The sequence below is a fragment of the Bos grunniens genome, chromosome 1 (genome assembly GCF_055505025.1).
Source record: "Bos grunniens cultivar Pamir isolate PY7600 chromosome 1, Bosgru_T2T1.0, whole genome shotgun sequence".
NCBI classification, from domain to species: Eukaryota; Metazoa; Chordata; class Mammalia; order Artiodactyla; family Bovidae; genus Bos; species Bos grunniens.
Window position 1 is genome coordinate 156,562,953 of NC_141165.1, and position 21,519 is coordinate 156,584,471.

General features: G+C 47.3%; 1 protein-coding gene across 1 annotated transcript in view; it reads right to left on the reverse strand.

Moving 5' to 3' along the window:
* The window catches only part of RCAN1 (regulator of calcineurin 1), a 119,895-nt gene extending 101,530 nt beyond the window's left edge, over positions 1 to 18,365 (reverse strand). The window contains exon 1 of the mRNA XM_086414090.1: positions 17,946 to 18,365. Coding sequence (XP_086270216.1) covers positions 17,946 to 18,182 — 237 coding nt within the window. The 5' untranslated portion in view covers positions 18,183 to 18,365. The remainder of the gene's footprint in view (positions 1 to 17,945) is intronic.
* Positions 18,366 to 21,519: the final 3,154 nt, after the last annotated feature.

Consider the following 21,519-nt stretch of genomic DNA (forward strand, 5'->3'; position numbering starts at 1 on the left):
AGGAAGCTATCTAGACTCTTAGGAAGCCTAATATGCTCAGTGTGGGCATAAATTGTCCTGGTAGGAACCATACCCACAGCTTGCTTGTTTGCCACGATCCCAACAGTGCGCCAGGTCACACTGTGGGCTCGTCCAGTCTTGCCGTGGGAACAGTTGGGGGCACTCCATTGTCAACAGTGCCCACAAGTATCAAGTTCCCTGATGTCTACAATATTACCTTTTTTGTAAACTGGCACATGTGTGGCCAAAGGAACGGATCCATGTTTTCTAAGAGACCTAGAGAACACAAAGCTGGTGCCTTTCCTCTTCTCCTTTGCATTGTTGGTCAGTCTGGTGAACTACTTGAAGATGTTGACTTTGGCCAAAAGGCTGAAGTCACTTCTTTAGAAGGAGAACCGAGTGCTAGGTAAGAGAAAAGCAATGAGACAGCTGGGTGTGTCTGTTGCGTGTAACCAGGTCTAGGACAGGCAAGTATTTGTCAGAGATACCAGAGGTGAGTTAAAATACCACACTGCCTGGCCAAGGTTAAGGTCAATGGTGGAACACCAGCACATTTCCCACAAGGGCTGGCCACAAGACAAAGATGACACCTGCTGCTCCTGTAATCTAGTGTCTAAGTGCCGTGTGGATAAGAGAATAAAACACAAGTATTATGAAGAGGATGGCAAGACTGTCACTATTTACAGATGATGTGATTTAACACCTGCAAAATGCAGAAGAAACCGTAAGAGGCTTTAGTATGGCAGATGGTTACAAAATCAATATGCAGGAAACAACAATCCCTTTACATGAAAGGAAAAGGAAGTATAATGGAAAAGGAGATCTCATATTTTAATATATTTCTTAAGCTTACATGAAAATATTTACACTGAAAAACCTAAAACATAAAAACAAACTAAAGAAATATATAGGCGCTCTATGTGAAGAACATATACATGCATATGGAAAATGCCAAACCTGCACGTATGGCATAAAAGATGGCTTCGGGAAGTAGAACCACACTGTGTGTCAGTCACTCTGTCAACCCCATGGACTGTAGCCTGCCAGGCTTCCTGTCCATGGAATTCTTAGGCAAGAATAGTGGAGTGGGGTGCCATTTCGTCCTCCAGGGGATCTTCCCAACCCAGGGATCAAACCTGGGTCTCCCACATTGCAGACAGATTCTTTACCATCTGAGCCATCCGTGAAGCCCAGTACAACATTATAACAACATAATATATAAAGATGTCAATTATCCCAAAGTAACTATCAACCCAAAGGAATCACTCAAAATACCAACAAGGTTTGGTCGTTGCGTTTTGGTTTCATTCTTTATAGGGGCTTTCCTGGTGGCTCAGAGGGTAAAGAATCCTCCTGCCAGTGCAGGAGACCCAGGTTCGACCCCTGGGTTGGAAGATCCCCTGAAGAAGAAAAGAGCAACCCACCCCAGTACTCTCCTTATTCTCATCAGAATCTCATGGAATGAGGAGCCTGGCGAGCTACAGTCCAAAGGGTTGCAAAGAGTTGGACACGACTGAGTGACTAAGTATGCACGCATGCACAGAGCATGTAAACTGCGAAGGTTACATGCAAATATGATGTCATTTACCATAAGAGACTCGAGCTTCTGTAGATTTTGGTAACCATACGTCCTGGAATGGGTCCCCCTTGGACACTCAGGGAGGTCTGTGTAAGGATGCTCCTCATAATAAGAAAAAACAAAAACAAAACATCCAACCTAGAAACAAACTAAATGTCTATCAGTAGGAACTGCTGGGACTTCCTGAGGGCTCTAGCGGCTAAGACTCTGAACCCTCACTGCAGGGGGCATGGGTTTGATCCTTGGTCAGGCCACATGGCATGGCCAAAAGTCTAACAAAAAAAGAAAAAAGAATTGCTGGTTAAATTACATTGCATTCTTACTAAGAAATGGCAGTTATCAAAAGAAATGCATTGAGTCTATTGAAAGATGTCCAATATTTTAAGAAAGCAAGTAGCAAAAGAGTGTATATAATATGATATTTATAAATACAGACACATGGTGTATATAGACTATATATGAAAGAGTACAATAAAACCTAGAGGTTATTTCTAAGAAACAGAATGAGAGAAAAGGATGAGATATTTTCAATTAATGCTTTTAATGACCAAATGTAAATTTTATAAAGAATTAATCTGGCACCCCACTCCAGTACTATTGCCTGGAAAATCCCATGGAAGGAGGAGCCTGGAAGGCTGCAGTCCATGGGGTCGCTGAGGGTCAGACATGACTGAGCGACTTCACTTTCACTTTTCACTTTCATGCATTGGAGAAGGAAATGGCAACCCACTCCAGTGTTCTTGCCTGGAGAATCCTAGGGACGGGGGAGCCTGGTGGGCTGCCGTCTATGGGGTCACACAGAGTCGGACACGACTGAAGTGACTTAGCAGCAGCAGTCTTCAAAGCACAAAGAAGAACTGATGCAAAGAACTGACTCATTGGAAAAGACCCTGATGCTGGGAAAGATTGAAGGTGGGAAGAGAAGGGGATGACAGAGGATGAGATGGTTGGATGGCATCACTGACTCGATGGACATGAGTCTAAGCAAACTCCAGGAGATGGTAAAGGACAGGGAAGCCTGACATTCTGCAGTCCATGGGGGCAGGGGGCAGGGGCAAAGAGTGAGACACGCCTTAGCAACTGAACAACAACACCCAGGCACAGGTGTAGACGTAAATACAATGGTGAGTAACTTCTTGCTAAAGTCTGACTGGAAGGCTGGATGAAGGCTGAGTTATCCTGGACTGAAAGCACAAAGAAAGCGCTCCAAGAACTATGAGCCCAGATCACACCATGCTACAGCCCTTCGATCCAATCTTCAGTCCCCACGGGTGCCGCTCTCTGATGTAACCATCTGGAACGGCTGACCTGGGGACAGACTGTGGGTGCCATGCTGCTCCGGGGATAAGACTCAAGTTTTTAAAGACTGGTTCATTTAATTAAAAGCACAGCAGGCTACTGAGTACTAAGCAGACAGCATGCATTTCATTAAGGAAGGTCATCTTTCCTGGCACAGTCTGATGGAAACCAGGGCAGCAGCGTTCAGAGATAAGAAGCTCACAAGTTGACTTTGCCCCCTTCGGACAAGATTTGGCAAAGAATGACCTGCTCCCTTCTATCAAGGAGGCCAGAGGCTGGCTAGCACATGGGATTCAGCAGATGACAATGAATTTCTGAAAAGATCTATGTGTCCTCAAAAAGGCATTCTATGAACAAGGAGAGAGAAGGGAGGGGAGGGAAGCAGAGAGAAAGAGAGAAAGAAGAAGGGAGGGATGGTGGGAGGGGGGAAAACCTCACCAGCAAAGATGACAATATATTTTTCAATTACAGGATTGTATGTGTGTGTGTGGAGAAGCCTAGGATTTCTTTTCATCATCAATGATTTTGTTTCAGATAAAATTGATGGTTTTTATGTCCAGTATCTTACTGACTTATTTTTTTAAGTGTTTATAGTTTTCTTTGTTTTCAACATTGTGGCGACACTCATTCACGTTAAAACATAGTTTCCTAAGCATTACAAGTGATAACAAGCCAGGGTAGTCTTCTAGTGTAATACATTTCAGAACAGTAGCCTAAATGTTGAGGAAAATCTAAGCTTGTCAATTTCATACAGGCGTGGGTGTGTATGCACACACACAAGCACATGCACACGTGCGCGTGCAACAATTTTAAAGCTGCAGAGCCTCTGTGCTCAGTCTGCTCAGTCATGTCTGACTCTCTGAGACCCCGTGGACTGTAGCCTGCCAGGCTCCTCGATCCATGGAATTTTCCGGGCAAGAATACTGGAGTGGGTTGCTATTTCCTACTCCAGGGGATCTTCCTGACCCAGGGATCGAACTTGAGTCTCCTGCATGGAAGGCAGATTCTTTACCACTGAGCTACCTGGGAAGCCCAGCAGAGTCTACTGGGCTAAAATAATGTAGGCAGCATCTGGAGGTGCCTAAAATTACTCCTGGGAAAATAAGGCTTAACATTTAATGAACTTAAAAGAGCAATACTTTCCTTATAATGTTAATGTCTTATTTTCACTGCTGCACAAATATTTATTGGGGCTTCCCTGGTGGCTCAGAGGGTAAAGCGTCTGCCTGCAATGCAGGAGACCTGGTGGCAGACACTGTCCTGGGCACAGGGTTACAGCAGTGAGCAATCTCAGATACAATAGTCTTTGCATTTTAGTAATCATTGAAATAAAACTGCTAACAGTTAGAAGGTATTATTCTTAGCCCTTTATTTATATGCTCTTTTCATCTTATATTTTTATTACCCCATTTCACAAAGGGACTGAAGCACGGGGAAGATAACTTCCTTGACCAAGTTCTCACAATTCAGACCTACTTACTCTGGAGTCCACCCTTGTAACTACTGAATCTTACTGCTTCTGTAACATGTCTGTGCTGTGCTCAGTTGCTCAATTGTGTCTGACTCTTCGTGGTTTTTTTTAACACACACAACACCAAAGTAAAGTAGGTTGTTGTCATGCCCGACTCTTTTGCGACCCCGTGGACTGCAGCCCAGCAGGCTCTTCTGTCCATGGGATTTCCCGGGCAAGAATATTGGAGTGGGGTGCCATTTCTTTCTCCAGGGGATCTTCCCGACCCAGGGATTGAACCTGTGTCTCCTGCATTGGCAGGAGGATTCTTTACCACTGAGCTACCAGAGAAGCCCTAAAGGAACATAGGCATTTGTCCATAAAGAAGGTGGGCATTCTCGGGGTAATGCGTGCATTCTCTTTTACACACTTTCACTCTGGGCTAAGCCATTAAAATAAAGTGAACAACAGGCAAGAAGAAAGCCTGCAAGTAGGTGATCCTGCCAGTGTGGTCCCTGTGCTGTCTAGGAGAGAAAACAGAGGAGGAAAAGAAAGGAAAATGAAATAAAAATGAAATGGCTATTCAATACATTGGCATCACCGACTCAATGGACATGAGTTTGAGTAAGCTCCGGGAATTGGTGATGGACAGGGAGGCCTGGCGTGCTGCAGTCCATGGGGTCGCAAAGAGTTGCACACGACTGACCAACTGAACTGAACTGAACTGATTCAATACAAAACCTCTATCATAAAGTAAGTAATAAAGTCCTTGATAAAGACTAAATAGATCATTTCAGGGTATGTTCTGCCTTCAAGTATTATCACAAACATGGCCTTGCTGTATTTCATTCTCACCGTATCCTAGTAGGGTAAAGGATCACCCAGACCTTGTTTTACGATATAAGATAAAGAATGTGCTCACAATCTCAGCCACAGGCTGGCTGTTACTGCTTCATTCCAAGCCACGGATATACGCACATTGGACTCTGTTTGGTCCTCTGCATAGCTAGCTACCCTCCAAAAAATGTAGGAAGTCACCCCCCAAACATATAACCTCTCTACGCCCAGCCAACTCATCTATGCCACTGTCTCAGGCATGTTCACAGTAGTGAGAACTAGGTCATTATCTTAAATGTGTTCCAAATAATGGGACTACTCTGAACGTGGAGGTTACAGACTTCCTGACCATTCAATGATGGTATTTCCCAAGTTATATCAAGGAAATTACAAGTAACAGAGCACACTGGGGTCCAAGCGTGCCCTGAAAACCTATAAATCATTGGGAAGAAATACACAAATTCAGAGTTGATGTGAAACATGAGAACAGCTCCGGAAATGCTGTGTCAGGGTCAAACAGGTGGTTAAGTTTGAAGGATACATCTACACTGGGGCTGTTCCAGAGAGGGAGAGATGTTGCCAGACGTCTGCAAGGGTTTCCTGGCCAGTTCATGAACTGTAACCCAGTGAGTTTTGCTGGTGAGTGGTCTGTTTTTAGGAGTTTACAGTCAGTTGGACCATAAAGAAGGCTGAGTGCTGAAGAATTGATGCTTTCGAACTGTGATGCTGGAGATGATTCTTGAGAGTCCTTTGAACAGCAAGGAGATCAAACCAGTCAACCCAAAGGGAAATCAACCCTGAATACTCACTGGAAGGATTGATGCTGAAACTGAACTCCAGTACTCTGGCCACCTGATGGGAAGAGCCGACGCACTGGAAAAGACCCTGATGCTGGGAAAGATTGAGGGCAGGAGAACTGGGTGATAGAGGATGAGATGGTTGGATGGCATCACAGACGCAATGGACGTGAGTCTGAGCAAACTCTTGGAGACAGTGAAAGACAGGGAAACATGGCATGCTGCAGTCCATGGGGTCACAAAGAGTTGGACACGACTCAGCGACTGAACAACAACAGCTGACTCCGACCTGAGGGTTCTCCATCACCATCTGAGATCTGCACCTTAGGATGGAAAGGTGGTTGAGTGAGCAGAGCTGAGATCTACCCAAACTGTCCCAAATCCTGACTTCAGCCCAGAACAATACTGTCACCCTGTCGCCTGGGCAGCAGATAATTCCTCGGAGGACAGGGGTCACCACAGGGGTCTGGCAACCTATGCAGCAGCTCGAGCTTTGCTTTGAAAATGAATCTCTGTAGCAACCTAATGGCAGAAGCCAGCTCAGAAAATTGCCCTTATCTTTGCAGTGAAGTGCCTGCTTCATCTGAGTGAGCTCTCTTTGTATTTCTTTACGCTGATAGTTTGAGTCACCGTCTGAACAAGTAACCACAGATCAGAGGAGGGGGCGGAGGACGTCACAGCGTGTACTCGGGGCAGCTGGAAGAGGAGGGTCACTCCTTGAGGCACAGCATCCTTGTTCCCTGTTGGAACCAAAGGGGGTCCCATTACCCAGCAGCAGGGAGGGTCTCCTCCCCTGGCCAGCTTTCAATTACACACCGATGATTACGATAGCTTCTTCTGCAGCACAAGGAGGGAGTTCCCCCTCTGAAAATGCACTTTCAATCTTTGATGCCAGAAATAAAGTCTAAGGCAACCACCAGTCTCTATGGCAGAACTTATGTGAGGTGACCTCCCCCTGGTGGTGGGCGCTGGTGTTCGAACAGCCCAGGGACTAGTTCTCAGGACACCATCTCCTCTGTCCCTCCACCAGGACCGGCCACAGATACCTTGCTCTTTGGGGGCCCCTAACGGTGGCGCGGTGACAGTTCTTCTTGTTCCTGCTGATGAGACTCTGGATGTCCACCTCATTATCCACATACCCTGGGTGCCCCCTGAAGCAGGAGATGGCAACCCACTCCCATATTTGTGCCTGGAAAATCCCATGGAACAGAGGAGCCTGGCGGGCTACAGTCCAGGGGGTCACAAAAGATTCTGACACGACTCAGCCGACTAAACAACAGCTCTGCGTGCTCAGTGAGAGCTGGGGGATGGAGCAGGGGAGGACATCACTGCACAGGAAATCAGACAAGCGTTGTAACTGGCAGGCTGGGAGAAAATTCTAGTTCTGCCAGTATGTAGTGAGTTCCCCCTTAGGAAACCTCAGCACCTCTCTGAGCCTTGATTCCTCCCTGCAGAAATGAAGAAAGCTTGAGCCCAAGGTTCTTTCTGCCATGGTTCTGTAGCTGTGCCCAGAATCTGATACCCAGTTGCCACAGGATTCTATGTGCTGATTAGCTTCACAAAGGCAGCAGAAAGATGTTGTCATCTATAAAATGGGCAAATACAGTATCTATCACAGAAGGTTGTAAGAAGGATGAGTAGGCTTCCCTGGTGGCTCAGACAGTAAAGAATCCACCTGCAATGTTGGGTTGGGAAGATTCCCCTGGAGAAAGGGATGGCTATCCACTCCAGTATTCTTGCCTGGAGAATCCCACAAACAGAGAAGCCTGGAAGGCTACAGGACATAGGGCTGCAAAGAGTCAGACACAACTGAGCAACTAGGCTCAAGAAGGATGAAATTTAACGATGTACATAAAATATTTGGCCAACAGTAAGCACTAACAGGGTGTTTATCACAAACTGTATAATTACTAAGTACGTATATAATAGATCACTCAAACTTCAGATGAAAGAAGGGACTACTAGTAACCTTCCTGGGATGAGATGGGCAAACTGGAGCATACGGTCACCCTGTCAATAATAAATGACTATCAGGGGATCTGGAAAAGCCCCTAGTAATGGATAAACTTTTAAAAAAAGAAAAGTTCCACTCAAGTGTTCTGGCTTTGTAAGGATAAACCTTTGGCAAACTCTCAAATGGCAACTGGACAGAATTGGCTGTGGGGTCAAGTAGAGTGTCTCTGACACAGGTTCCTCTTGGAGCAATGAAATTTCCAAGACCAATTACAGACACAAGCCTTAAGTGACTGAAATTGACCTTCTCTCTTCCACAAACCGGCAGACAGGCTTCCCAGGGACCACTGCAGGGTAAGGCAGGAGTGTGGGGATGGGGAAGCCAGAATGTCACCCCCTAAGTATGCCTCTTCAACATAAAAGTTATTTGGGGCTGAAGGCAGTTACGAAACACATATGCCGGAAACCTCCATCTTCCCTCTCTTTCCTGCCTGAAGGTAGGACATAAATGACCCTCTTAATGGAGATGTTCCAGACTTTCATGGAGGAGTGTGCCAACGTGCCCATCAGCTTCCTCCCATGAACTGACTTCCCTGCAGTGAGCTGGAAGCCTGAAACGGCTTCCCTCCCTCCTACCGTTTCTCTTATCAATTTATTCTTTGTTGAAGAGGCTGTACAAGCCGAGTTCTAAGTCTCTACGTTGTCGTGCTGAGGGTTCTCCCCCCTGATGCATGCTGCACTCATTAATAACTGTTTTTCTCTTGAAATCCATCTTTTTCTTAAAGAGTCACAGCTGAAAACCTAGGACAGGCAGAGGCAGGGTTCTGTCTCCCCTACAGGCGCGAGGCTGGAAAGCCAGATGGAAGAGAAGTAGAGTCACGGTCACACGAGGGAACATTCTGTTGCTGAGCCAGTTCCTGCTGGGGAAATCCTACGGGGCAGCAAGGGGCAAAGGGGCCGCACTCCACCGACGGAAGAGCTGGAAGCAACCTCACTGAGCTGGTCCAGCTCAACCTGCTCACTTCATAGATGAAGCGGCGGAGGTCTGGGTGCACATCTTGCCCAAGGGCAGGTGGTTTGTTATGGATCTGTTAAGCCCTTGCATGTGTGTGTGTGTATGTGTGCTCAGTTGTGCCCAGCTCTTTGCGAGCACATGGGCTGTAGCCCGCCACGCTCGTCTCTCCATGGGATTCTCCAGGCAAGGATAATGGAGTGGGTTGCCATTTCCTTCTCCAATGCATGAAAGTGAAAAAATGAAAGTGAAGTCGCTCAGTCGTGTCTGACTCTTAGCGACCCCATGGACTGCAGCCTACCAGGCCCCTCCGTCCATGGGGTTTTCCAGGCAAGAGCACTGGAGTGGGGTGCCATCACCTTCTCCGACTTACAGAGCATATACAATTAAAAAAAACAATCACGTGTCCTCCCTTGCTGGCCTGTGAGCACCAGGAGGAAGGCTGCTATCTGTCATTCACCGACAGCTGTGACCTCTCACACTGACCTCACCGAGACTATGGGGGTGGGGTTACTGTCCTCCTTCTGCAACTGGGCAGACTGGGGGCCTGGGGATGTTGACTGACTCATCTAGGGTCCTATACAGGGCCCTGCCACCAGCACAGTGCTCAGAACACAGCAGGCCCTGAGAAACACGTGTTAAAATGAATATGCCCTTTGACTAGACGAATTCTCTGCCACCCATCTGAAGTGACTCATGGAAAAGTCATGCGTAACAGGAAAAATAAGGAAACAAACCAAATATCTACCAATAGGGGCTGGTTAAACAAAGTATAGTATGTGTGCAATGGAATACTATGCAGCAGGAAAAAATGAGACCTTTCTGTGTACCATTATAGAAACATCTCCGAGCTATACCGTTATGTGGGGAAAACATAAAGATACAGAACAGTAAGCAAATATGCAACTTTAGTGTGTCAAGGAGAAAGAGATGAAAGTCTAGTGAAATACCTATGTTATATTCAAATATGCATATAGAAACTCTGGAAGCAGAAAATTTACCAAAAATCATAGTTAATTTTTAGAGGACTGGCTATCAAGATTGGAGAAAGACTTTTCACTATATACCTTTTAATACTTTCTGGGTTTTGAACAATGTGAATGTATTACTACATTCAAAAAATTTTTTTAAATGTATTAAAATGTATAAACTCAATGACAATAATAAAAATAAAATTCAAACAATATATTACCTAAAAAAATACTTGTTGAACGAGTGAATGAATGAATGACTGAAGGAAGGAGTGAATGAGTTGAATGAATGAATAAATGAGTGAAGTGATGGAGCCAGGATTTAAATCCAGGTCTGTCTGGCTCCAGCACCCAGGTACTGCCTTCTGCTTGAACTCATGAATGTCATCAGGACTGCAACTGATGTACCAAAAGCACTCAAATATATCTGTTAAACATAAATGGCTGAGAGAATAATAGAGTTGTAATTCATCGGAACCTCAGTTTCCTGTGGATAAAAGAACTTTACTCATAGAGCTATCCTAGGGATGAAATAAGATGTGAAAGATATGAAAAATTCACGTGCATTACTGCATACTGTAAGATGATTCCAGAACAGGCTTTGGAGTTGGCTAAAACCAGTTTTGTGCAATGTAGGAGACTGGGATTTGATCCCTGGGCCAGGAAGATCCCCTGAAAAAGGGGATCTATTCCAGTATTCTTGCCTGGAGAATTCCATGGACAGGAGTTTGGTGAGCTACAGTCCATGGGGTCGCAAAGAGTCTGAAATGATTGAGCAATTAACACGAAAGCAGGTTTGCATCACAGGGCCAGCACTTACTATGTGACCTGGGACAGGTTACTTGGCCTCTCCTGGCCTCAGTTTTCACATCTGTAGAATGGGAATAATAGTACCAATTTCATAGAGTTCTTGTAAAATGATGAAATGGTATATATTACACAGAAAGCAATTCACGTAAATGAACAGAAACTATTTTATTATCAGTAAGGTAAAGCAGAAAATTTAACAAAAATGATAAAGGTGACAAAGTAAAACAAGCTATTGTTGAATTAAAAAAAAAAAAAAAACTCCAATATTAGCTTTCTGAATCCAATAACATTTTTGTCTTTTAATTCTGAATTCAGGCCAACCTCAAACACCTTGTTCTCTGGTGTTAATTATGATTACACATGGGAACTACATATTGCACCTGCTGAAATCAGTAATGAAAGGAAAAGTACTGAGCCTTCCCAATGTTTAAAAAAAAAAGCTTTAGTTTCCTGAACATTCAGTTCAGAAGTATATGGACTGACAGCTGTTGCTGTAAACCTATCAATCAGGTATTTTATTTACATTAAGTAGTGCAGTCTAAAATCGCATTCTTTTATAGTATTATAGGTTCGATCCCTGGATCAGGAAGATTCCCCTGAAGAAGGGAATGGCATCCCACTCCGGTATGGCCATGGTAGAGCCCATCACTGCTCAGAGCGACTTCCCTTTCACTTTTCACTTTCATGCACTGGAGAAGGAAATGGCAACCCACTCCAGTGTTCTTGCCTGGAGAATCCCAGGGACAGGGGAGCCTGGTGGGCTACTGTCTATGGGGTCACACAGAGTTGGACACGACTGAAGTAACTTAGCAGCAGCAGCAGCAGCTCAGAGGACAGAGCAGAGTCACTTACAGTTTCATTAAGTGCCAGCGTCTCCATGTGCTGATTAGTATTTACAAAGGACAAAATTCTCTGTCGCAACTGAATTGTATTTTGAATGACTAGCACTCCTCAGCCCTTGAAACGGGTCCTAACAATTGTGTGCAGAAAACATACACCGAGGAGGTGACTCCCCAGCCCACCCCCAACACACACTGACGTGCACAAGCACCATCACCGTGACAGGAGAGGGGCCGGCACAGAACAGGGGGTGGCCTGTAGGCAAAAAGAATGGACCGTGTCATCTGCTGGCCTTTTTAAAAGGAGTAGAGCCTGAAATATAAACACTGGAATCAAACAGCCTCTGCTTCAGCTGTTCTATCACAAAGCCTTTTTTTTTTCCGGTTCTCTTACGTAATTGTCTTGGGGCTTGAAATGTCTGTAGTTGCTGACAAGAGTCCTGAAAACGACTGCACTGAAGAAGACGTGCTTTGAGCACTGAATGAAGGGTGCTGACGGGTTGAGCTGAAAAGGGGATCGAATGCTTGTGAGGGAGGGGAACAGGGAGGAGAGATCAAAAGAACCTTGTGGATGTTAATATACTCTCTGTTTGTTTATACATGAGCCAGAAATTCTGAAATTAGGGAAACGGTGGATAACTGTAAACTTTGCACGTATGTAATAGGTGGGCTTTTCTTAAACTTAGAACATTCTGAACTTTCCCAAATAAACTAAAGCATACAATATTGGCTTAAGATCTCTCCACACTTGAGGAGGTTTACGGGGAAAGGTGAGGTCGGTTCAAGTCTGAGAAAGCCGATGACACTAGGCTGAGAAGTGCCAATGGTCTGTGCAGGTGGGGGTGCCACACTGCAACGGAGCCCAACTGTCAACTCTGCTTCCGGAGTGTCACATTTGACAGCACGCTGCCACAAACTGACTCGGGACAGGCACAGACAGCTACATGGCCAAGCACATAACAGCCGCACAAGTGGAAACCACGCACTTCAGCTGTGCCACTTGGGATCTCCCCAACGTTTCAATCATCAGATCACTGCTGAGTGACAACTTGTTTACTACCAAACTACAGGCTTCGGGAGGACAAGTCTGGGATCTGATGTCTGGTGGAGAGAATCCTGTGGACAGAGGAGCCTGGTGGGCTGCCCTCTATGGGGTCGCACGGAGTCGGACACGACTGAAGTGACTTAGCAGCAGCAGGAGAGCGAGCAGCAGCACAAGTGGATGAGGACGGCGGCCAGGCAAGGCAAGCCCATGTTCAAGGAGGTGTTCTTGTTCTTGTCCCAAAGGCTGGGCTCCTTGTCCCAAAGGCTGGGCTCTCGGGCTGATGACCAGTCACCCTGCTTTACAGCCACGAGGTCAAATGGCGCTTAGGAGAAGGGAGGCCCCAGAGCATGGCCCTGACTCTCATTTTGGACTGGAGGAGACCAAGCACAGATCTGGCTGAGAGTGGAACCAGTGATCAATGACTCAAGGATATGTTCATGATATGACAACGATTCTGGTCAGGCTAGACCCCTTTTGGCTAGACAATGATCCTCAATCTTGTCTCCCAATTAGAATCACCTTGGGGAGTCTCCCAGGCCAAGACTCCCAGGATGAGACTGGAGTTGGTCTGGAGGGGCTTGGGCACAGGCGTTTCGCGAGCTGCTCAGGGGCTTTCACTAATAAAAAGAATTTAAGGACACCACTCCAACTCCTTTCATGACCATCAGGATATTTCATGTTTTTAAAGGAAAGTTATGGCAGTATCCGGAGAAGGCAATGGCAACCCACTCCAGTACTCTTTCCTGGAAGATCCCATGGACAGAGGAGCCTGGTGGGCTACAGTCCATGGGGTCGCTGGGAGTCGGACACGACTGAGCGACTTCACTTTGACTTTTCACTTTCATGCATTGGAGAAGGAAATGGCAACCCACTCCAGTGTTCTTGCCTTGAGAATCCCAGGGACAGAGCAGCCTGGTGGGCTTCCATCTATGGGGTCGCACAGAGTCAGACATGACTGGGGTGACTTAGCAGCAGCAGCAGCAGCATGGCAGTATCACAAATCTTACATGGGCATTTGTTTTAAGAAAGGTGAGTTTATTCACTAGGAGAGTGAATTTTTCTATGATTAGCATTATCCAAATTAGCCTTTCGATCAAATATACATTCATGGCTCAGACAACATGGTGTTCGTTTCCATTACTCTATGGAACCATCTCTACTGCCTGGAAACTAACAATATTATGTGAGAACTCTAAACCTCTGGTTAGCTTGGTGACAACTAACTGAACTCTTATTCCAGGGAACCAGCCAACCGCTGCCAACAATCCAAAGCACAGGTAATTACTGGTGCAAAGCACAGCTCTGCTTTCTCAGTAAAAAGCAAAAAGGTTCACAAAAAGAATACGGCAGTGGAATATGCTAAGCAAACATTTGTACAACAGAAAAATAATCTTATTTTAATAAAAGTTTTCATTTATTTGTAATGGTGTGAATCTCTCTAATATATTACTTGAAGTGACTAATATTATTTGAAATTAATGATGATATGGCTTCATTTTTTAGATAAACAATTAATGAACATGTTGATTATAAATAATTTACAATACTGGATGATGATCCAGCTAACAAAAATACATTTTACACATCAGATCCAACTGTGATAGCTAGAAAATGGGCTTCCAATATTAACTCGCTAATGAAATGATGTTAGTTGCTCAGTCCTGTCTGACAATTTGCAACCCCATGGACTGTCGCCTGCCAGTCTCCTCAGTCCAGGGAATTCTCCAGGCAAGAATACTGGAGTGGGTTGCCATTCCCTTCTTCAGGGGACCTTCCCAACCCAGGGATTGAACCCTGGATCTCCTGCATCGCAGGTGGTTTCTTTACTGTCTGTGCCACCAGGAAATGAACTGATAGTTCAGGTCAATTTCTTTCTTTCCTTTAAGATGAAGGTCAGAGAATGACATGAACACATGGGAAAAACACTGACACAGCCTTTTTCCTTCACATCACCTGCCACCCTCTGGATGCCTGTTTCCCCCAAATTCATAGATTGATGTCCTCCTCCTCGAAGATGATGGTATCAGCTATTGAGAGGTCATTAAGGATCATGAGGGTGGGGCCCTCATAATGGGATTAGTGCCCTTGTAAGAGACCCCACAGAGCTCTCTCCTCCCTTCCACCGCATGAAGGCACCAAGGTGCCTACAACCCACAAGAGGGCCCTCAGCCAGCCATGCTGGCCTCCACAACTGTGTGAAATAAGTTCCTGTTGTTTAGAAGCCACCAGTCTGTGGTATTTTGTTACAGTAGCTTTAACGGGTTAAGACACTGTCACTCACCCAGGTGACCCTCCAACAGACTAGGTAAAGATACCCATGTGGCCAGACTACCAGCACAAAGGGGACCTCTGTGGGCAACACAGTTAACAGTCTGCCTACTCAAGGGTCAGACACCGCCGACCTCAAGTAGAATCACATTTTCACTACAGCACCCCAAGGTGACATTCCAAAATGATAAAGTTGTCCAACTGAAATCTCAGAAGCCGCATCTTCCCACCTGGAGGGGTGGTGTTGGCTAAATGAGAGACTAGCTTTCTACTGCAAGGCTCTCCAGTGGTCTGAAGGACCCTGTAGATGGGCAACCAAGGCACAGAGCTCCCCCAGCCCACATTCGGAGGCTCCTGAGCCCCGAATGGAGAAGAGAGCAAGGTTTCCAACCCCACCAACCTAGTGCAAACACCTGGCCAGCTCTCCTGACAACCCAAGCTAAGATCCTCACAAGGGGCCTCCTTGCTGCCTCTCCTGCCCACCCAACCTTCTTCCCCAAAGCCATTCTCCAGCTAGCTTTTAATTAGAACAGGACCCGAAACCCTCCCAGGGCTTCCCAGGCTCCCAAAGAACAGTTCCCTGGCTGCATCCAACCTCGGCCACCACCACCACCCTCACTGGGCCCTGGAAAGGCCTTCGTTCATCCCTGCACTGGAACTTTCACATCTGCTATGCCCGCTGCCTGGATGCCCACCACACAACATCTACATGAGGAGCTTCTTCCTGCCAGCCACATCCAAGCAGTGCAGAGTGGCCTTCTGGGGCCACTCGGTGAAAAATGGGCTGCAGGCTGACTCTCTGCAGGTCCTCTTTACCGGCACTGATCCCAGAGCTGTGTTCTGCCCCCTCCACCTTCTCTGAGCCTGACCCCACCTACCAGCTGCATTGCTTGGAGTCCCCAGCCTCCTGGCTGCCAGCTTGGTTCTGCCAATGATATCAGAAAGCTGGGGCAAGCTGAGGTACTTCTTAACCTGCAGCTCGCTGCTTCACCACCTCAGTTCCATCCCTCTATGTCTGTAGCTCCTGCCAGAAGGTTCCTCCCCTAAGGTCCCAGCAACAGGACTTCCCTCCATCCAACACTCTCTGCTGATTGCCTCAGTCCTGCCCCCACCAACCGGTTCTTCATTACACCTCCGGAACCACCGCAGTGTCCCTGCTAGGCTCTGGTTGGCACGGCCTCCCTGTCCTCTCCTCGGCCACTCCCTATCACATCAGCCTGATTCCCACCTGTGCACCCCCTTTTTAAAACTGTCTCCCCCTTCCTCAGCCTCTGCTAGAACATAAGCAGAAAGCTCATCGTGTTCGCCACTCTGTACACTAGGCCTAAAACAGCACCTGAAGCACAGGAAGCATTCGCTAAACAGTAAAAGAATAAATGAATGGTGTCTCTGCTCAAAACAGTACCTTGTGAGTGAGCCTTTCTCCAATTGTTTTCTGGTAAACGATCTCCCCTCCCCATCTCCTAAGGCCAATTTTTTTCCTATAGTACCATCACCTCCTGACCTATTTCATATATATTTGTTTATTGTCTTGTTTTCCCAACAAAAATGCCAGTCCTGAAGGCAGGAAGGCTCTTTTCTTCACTGCTGTGCCCTCAGAGCCTAGAACAGTGAGTGCCTGGCTCAAAGCAGAATCTCTACCCATTTGTTAAAGTGAAGAGCTTGCAAGGTGGGCAACATTTCAGATGCAGCAATTTGAGGATGGTCTCTGACACAGGGAAGACTGCAAAACTATGAGACTGCTAGGCACACAAGCGGCATCTTGTATGATCTAATCTTGCTCCTTTGGCATGACAGCCTAGAACCGGTAAGAAAGAGACTCCATATGCTGACAGACCTCAGCCTCAAGAGAAAAGGTTTTAGAGTAAAAGGAGTTAGACCCTGTATTTGTGCCAACTGTAGCTTTAGAAACCATGCATGGACCCTTATCTAAGCACATAACACTGGACATCCTTTCTGAGAGTAGATGGGCCTGTACCTGATAAACACATGGGTCTTAAGGGCACCATTCTCTGTTCCAATGGTGTCCCTCTTGGCAGCCGCCTTCAACTCCAGCTCACTGACAGTTAACTGCGGACTCAGAGCCAAGCATCCGAAAGCAGCACTTTCTTTGATAGCTGCTCCCCTAATGGGGCATCTCTCTCAAAGGCAGACTTTATCCTGCAACGCTGGCCGAGGTACACATTTTATTCTGCACATTGATTGCAGATCAGAAATAAATCCCTCCTCCCTACCACCATCTGTTACTCATACCTGCCCCCTCACTCTCCAACGTGTCTAAAATGTGGGGATCTGGAGGGGAAAATAAAAACAGAGAACAAAATCCAATTCCCCCTTTACTGACTGTCCCCTGCCCGCCCCCCACCCCCTTTCAGGGAGCGGGATTCCAGACTAACTATCCTCAAGGCCTAGCAAATGGCCCCTTCCCCCCAACACCATTCGGCCAAAACTGGCCAAGCGCTGGATAAAGAGCCACCGCGGCTCCTCACCCAAACATTGGCTTTCCTTCCTAGGCGTACAGATTGAGAATGCGGAGACACCTTCCTATTTATGTATAGTGAGTCAACGACGCGCGGATAAATGTCTCTGTTTCCTCCTCCCTATGAATGAAGCGACCCCTCCTCAAAGGAGTTAAGTAAAGTGCCCGGAACGACCCCAGCCTCAGGGTGAGGGTACGCGCATCCCCGGCCATCTGGGCAGCTAATTCATGCTCCGATCGTCTCCTGCTATGTCGCCCCTCTAACTCACCCCAGTTCACACCCGGGGGCGAAGGGCAGGGGCGTCGCTGGGAGGTGGTTACCAGCCAGCCTAGGTGAAAGGCAAACCCCTATGAAGATCCCCACCTTGGGCGGGCAGCGCGCGGCCCGGCAGGTGCTAGGGGACCCGGGATCTCGGGGAGGGCGCTCCCACCCCAGCCGGGACAGAGAGGGACCGAGGCAGGGTGGCCGGGGACATCGCTGCGTTCTTCCGCCGGCGACCCGGCTTGGAAGAGGCTGCCCCGGGCCGGCCCCGGACCTCGGCGCCGCCTCGTCCCGGCAACAAGTGTCCGCCCTCCGCCCGACGGGCCGCCGCGCCCGGCCCTCACCCGGCACAGGCCGTCCACGAACACGCGCGGGTCCAGGTGGCAGGCGATGGTGGCGCTGGGCAGGTCTTGCAGGTCCACCTCCTCCATCATCTCGCAGTCAATGAAGCTCCAGTCGCTGCCGCCCTCGTCGGGCCCGGCCGCCCCCGAGAACGCCGCGAAGGGCCGCAGCGCGTACCCTGGTTGCGCTCGCGCCTCGGCCGCCGCCCCGAGCCGGGGCCCGGTGGAGCTGTCCTCCATGACCCCGCGCCCGCGCGGCCCCACGCGGGATCCTCGCGCGCCTCTCTGGTCCGCCGCCTCGGGGCTCGCGTCGCAGCCGGCGGTGCTCACCGCGGCTCCAGGAGAGCGCCCGGCCCCGCCCGCCGCCTTTCCTTTCGGGGGCCCCGGCCACCGAGGGCAGAGCTACGGCGGAGACAGCCGCGGGCCCTTTAAGGCCGGCCCACGTGGGTTATTGTCCCGGTGGCCGTCCAGCAGAGGAAGCCAATAGAAGAGCGCGATTTCCCTCACGTGATCTGCAGGCTGCCGCCCTCAGTCTGAAGCCTCAGAGAGGCCATGTTGGTTAGGGGCCAAGAGCTCCTTCCCCAGTTCCGCTTTTCTGACAGCGGACGCCAGCCCAAGGCGCCGGGCAGTGTCTTGCGCACAGGGATGACAGCTAGAGCGGCAGCGCTTCTGTGGGTCCCATCTGGTGACGTTTTTGAGGCTCAGAGGCCAACTTTGGGGGATTTAAGCGAGATATAGCCCTGGCTGCTGCCGTTGGCAAGTGGTTAAATGCTTACCGTATATTGTCAGATATAGGCGCAATAAGGTATTGAACCAGACCCCGATTAACAATACCCTCCTTTTAGATTTTTAGCTTATTAGTCATTATATCATTGTTCACAGAAGTAGTCTTTGAATTACTGCTATGAACCGAGTTCCTGCGTGCGTGCTAAGTCGCTTCAGTGGTGTCTGACTGCATCCCTATGGACTGCCAGCCTCCTCTGTCCAAGGGATTGGCCAGGCAAGAATACCGGGAATACCGGAGTGAGTTGCCCTGCCCTCCTCCAGGGGACCTTCCCCAACCAGGGATGGAACCCAAATCTCTTTGCGTCTCCAGAATTGGCAGGCAGGTTCTTTACTGCTAGCGCCACCTGAGAAGCCAGGTGTACAGTAGGAGATAACAAAAGCAACAAAATCTTGGTCCTTGCCTTTGGGGAGTTTATGGACGCGGGAAAAAAAGGTCTTTAAATAAGTCTCTTTCTCCCTCTCCCCCCGCCCCCTCCCCCTTTATTACAAAATAGGTAGAATTTCTTCACCGTAAAGGGCAATGTGGTTCAGTGAAAATTTGGGTCTAAAGAAAATCCCATGGACGGAGGAGCCTGGGAGGCTGCAGTCCATGAGGTCGCTAAAAGTCGGACACGACTGAGCGACTTCACTTTGACTTTTCACTTTCGTGCATTGGAGAAGGAAATGGCAACCCACTCCAGTATTCTTGCCTGGAGAATCCCAGGGACGGCGGAGCCTGGTGGGCTGCCCTCTGTGGGGTTGCACAGAGTTGGACACGACTGAAGCGACTTAGTAGTAGCAGCAGCAGCAGCAGCAAAGTCTAGCTTTGCCCTTAATTACTTGGAAGAGTAGCCTGGATTTCAGTTTCCTCATCTGAAAAATAAGATCATATATGGCAAGTATCCTGTAAGGGCGCAATAAGTGGGATTTCTGTCTAGAGGTCTTTGGAAGATGTGAAATTAGACCTGTACTTTCTCCTAAAGCAAGCCTACCCTCTAGTTTGAAACTGTAAGTGATTATAATAAAAAAAGTTCATCCAACTGACAAGTGAGATTTGTTCAGAACCTGGCCTGTGCTGTGATTGCTATTTTTACAGCCTCAGTGCAGTTCATGCCCTCTAGGAGTTTAAATCCAAGAGGAACAGTGATACACATGGCAGAGACAGCTTATAAAATAGAATGTCATTTGAAGGTCTCCAGAAATTGGACCGATCACATATTGCTGGTGAGAATGTAAAATGATGTAGCCATTTTAGAAAAAAAATTGGCAGTTACTCAAAAACTTAAACACACAGTTGTCACCTGACTGAGTAGTTGCTCTCTTGTGTATAGACCCATGAAAAATGGGAGTATGTGTCCACACAGAAGTTTACACAGGAAGGTTCATAGCCCTATTATTCACAATAGCAAAAAAAGTAGAAATAACCCGAATGTTCATCAAATGATGAATGGGTAAACCAGATGTAGATCCATGCAATGGAATATTATTCAACCATAAAAAGAGATGTACTGATTCATGTACATTCATGTACAACATGAATGAACATTGAAAACATGATAATGAAAGAAGCCAGTCACAAAAGTCCAGCTACTCTATGTTTCCCTTAATATGAAGTGTCCATGCATGCGTACTAAGTCACTTCAGTGGTGTCCAACTCTTTGTGACCCCGTGGACTGTGGCTCGCCAGGCTGCTCTGTCCATGGGATTCTCCAGGCAAGAATACTGGAATGGGTTGCCATTTCCTTCTCCAGGGGATTTTCCCAACCCAGGGATTGAACTCATGTTTCCTGCATTGGCAGGCAGATTCTTTACCACTAGCACCACCAGGGAAGCCCATAAAATGTCCAAAATAGCCTAACTGACAGAGACAGAAAGTACGTAGCAGTTGCCAGGGAATGGGAGAATAAAGAAGGGGAAGTGATAAATAGAATATTACCTGCCAGATTAGTAAACAAAGAATGTCACAGTCATCAGGAATGCAACCACCACCTGCAAGTGAATTGGTGAGTCCTGAGCAAAATAGAGGAAAACAACAGAATGGGAAAAACTAAAGATTTCTTCAAGAAAATTAGAGAGATCAAGGGAACTTTTCATGCAAAGATGGGCACAATAAAGGACAGAAATGGTATGAGCCTAACAAGCAGAAGATATTAACAACAGTAGCAAGAATACACAGAAGATCTTCATGAACCAGAATACAAAAAAGATCTTCATGACCCAGATAATCACAATGGTGTGATCACTCACCTAGAGCTAGACATCCTGGAATGCAAAGTCAAGTGGACCTTAGGGAGCATCACTATGAACAAAGCTAGTGGAGGTGATGGAATTCCAGTGGAGCTATTTCAAATCCTAAAAGATGATGCTGTGAAAGTGCTGCACTCAATATGCCAGCAAATTTGGAAAACTCAGCAGTGGCCAAAGGACTGGAAAAGGTCAGTTTTCATTCCAATCCCAAAGAAAGGCAATGCCAAAGAATGCTCAAACTACCACACAATTGCACTCATCTCACACACTAACAAAGGAATGCTCAAAATTCTCCAAACCAGGCTTCAGGAATACATGAACTGTGAACTTCCAGATGTTCAAGCTGGTTTTAGAACAGGCAGAGCAACCAGAAATCAAATTGCCAACATCCATTGGATCATCAAAAAAGCAAGAGATTTCCAGAAAACCATCTGATTCTGATTTATTCACTATGCCAAAGCCTTTGACTGTGTGGATCACAACAAACTGTGGAAAATTCTGAAAGAGATGGGAATACCAGACCACCTGACCTGCCTTTTGAGAAACCTATATGCAGGTCAGGAAG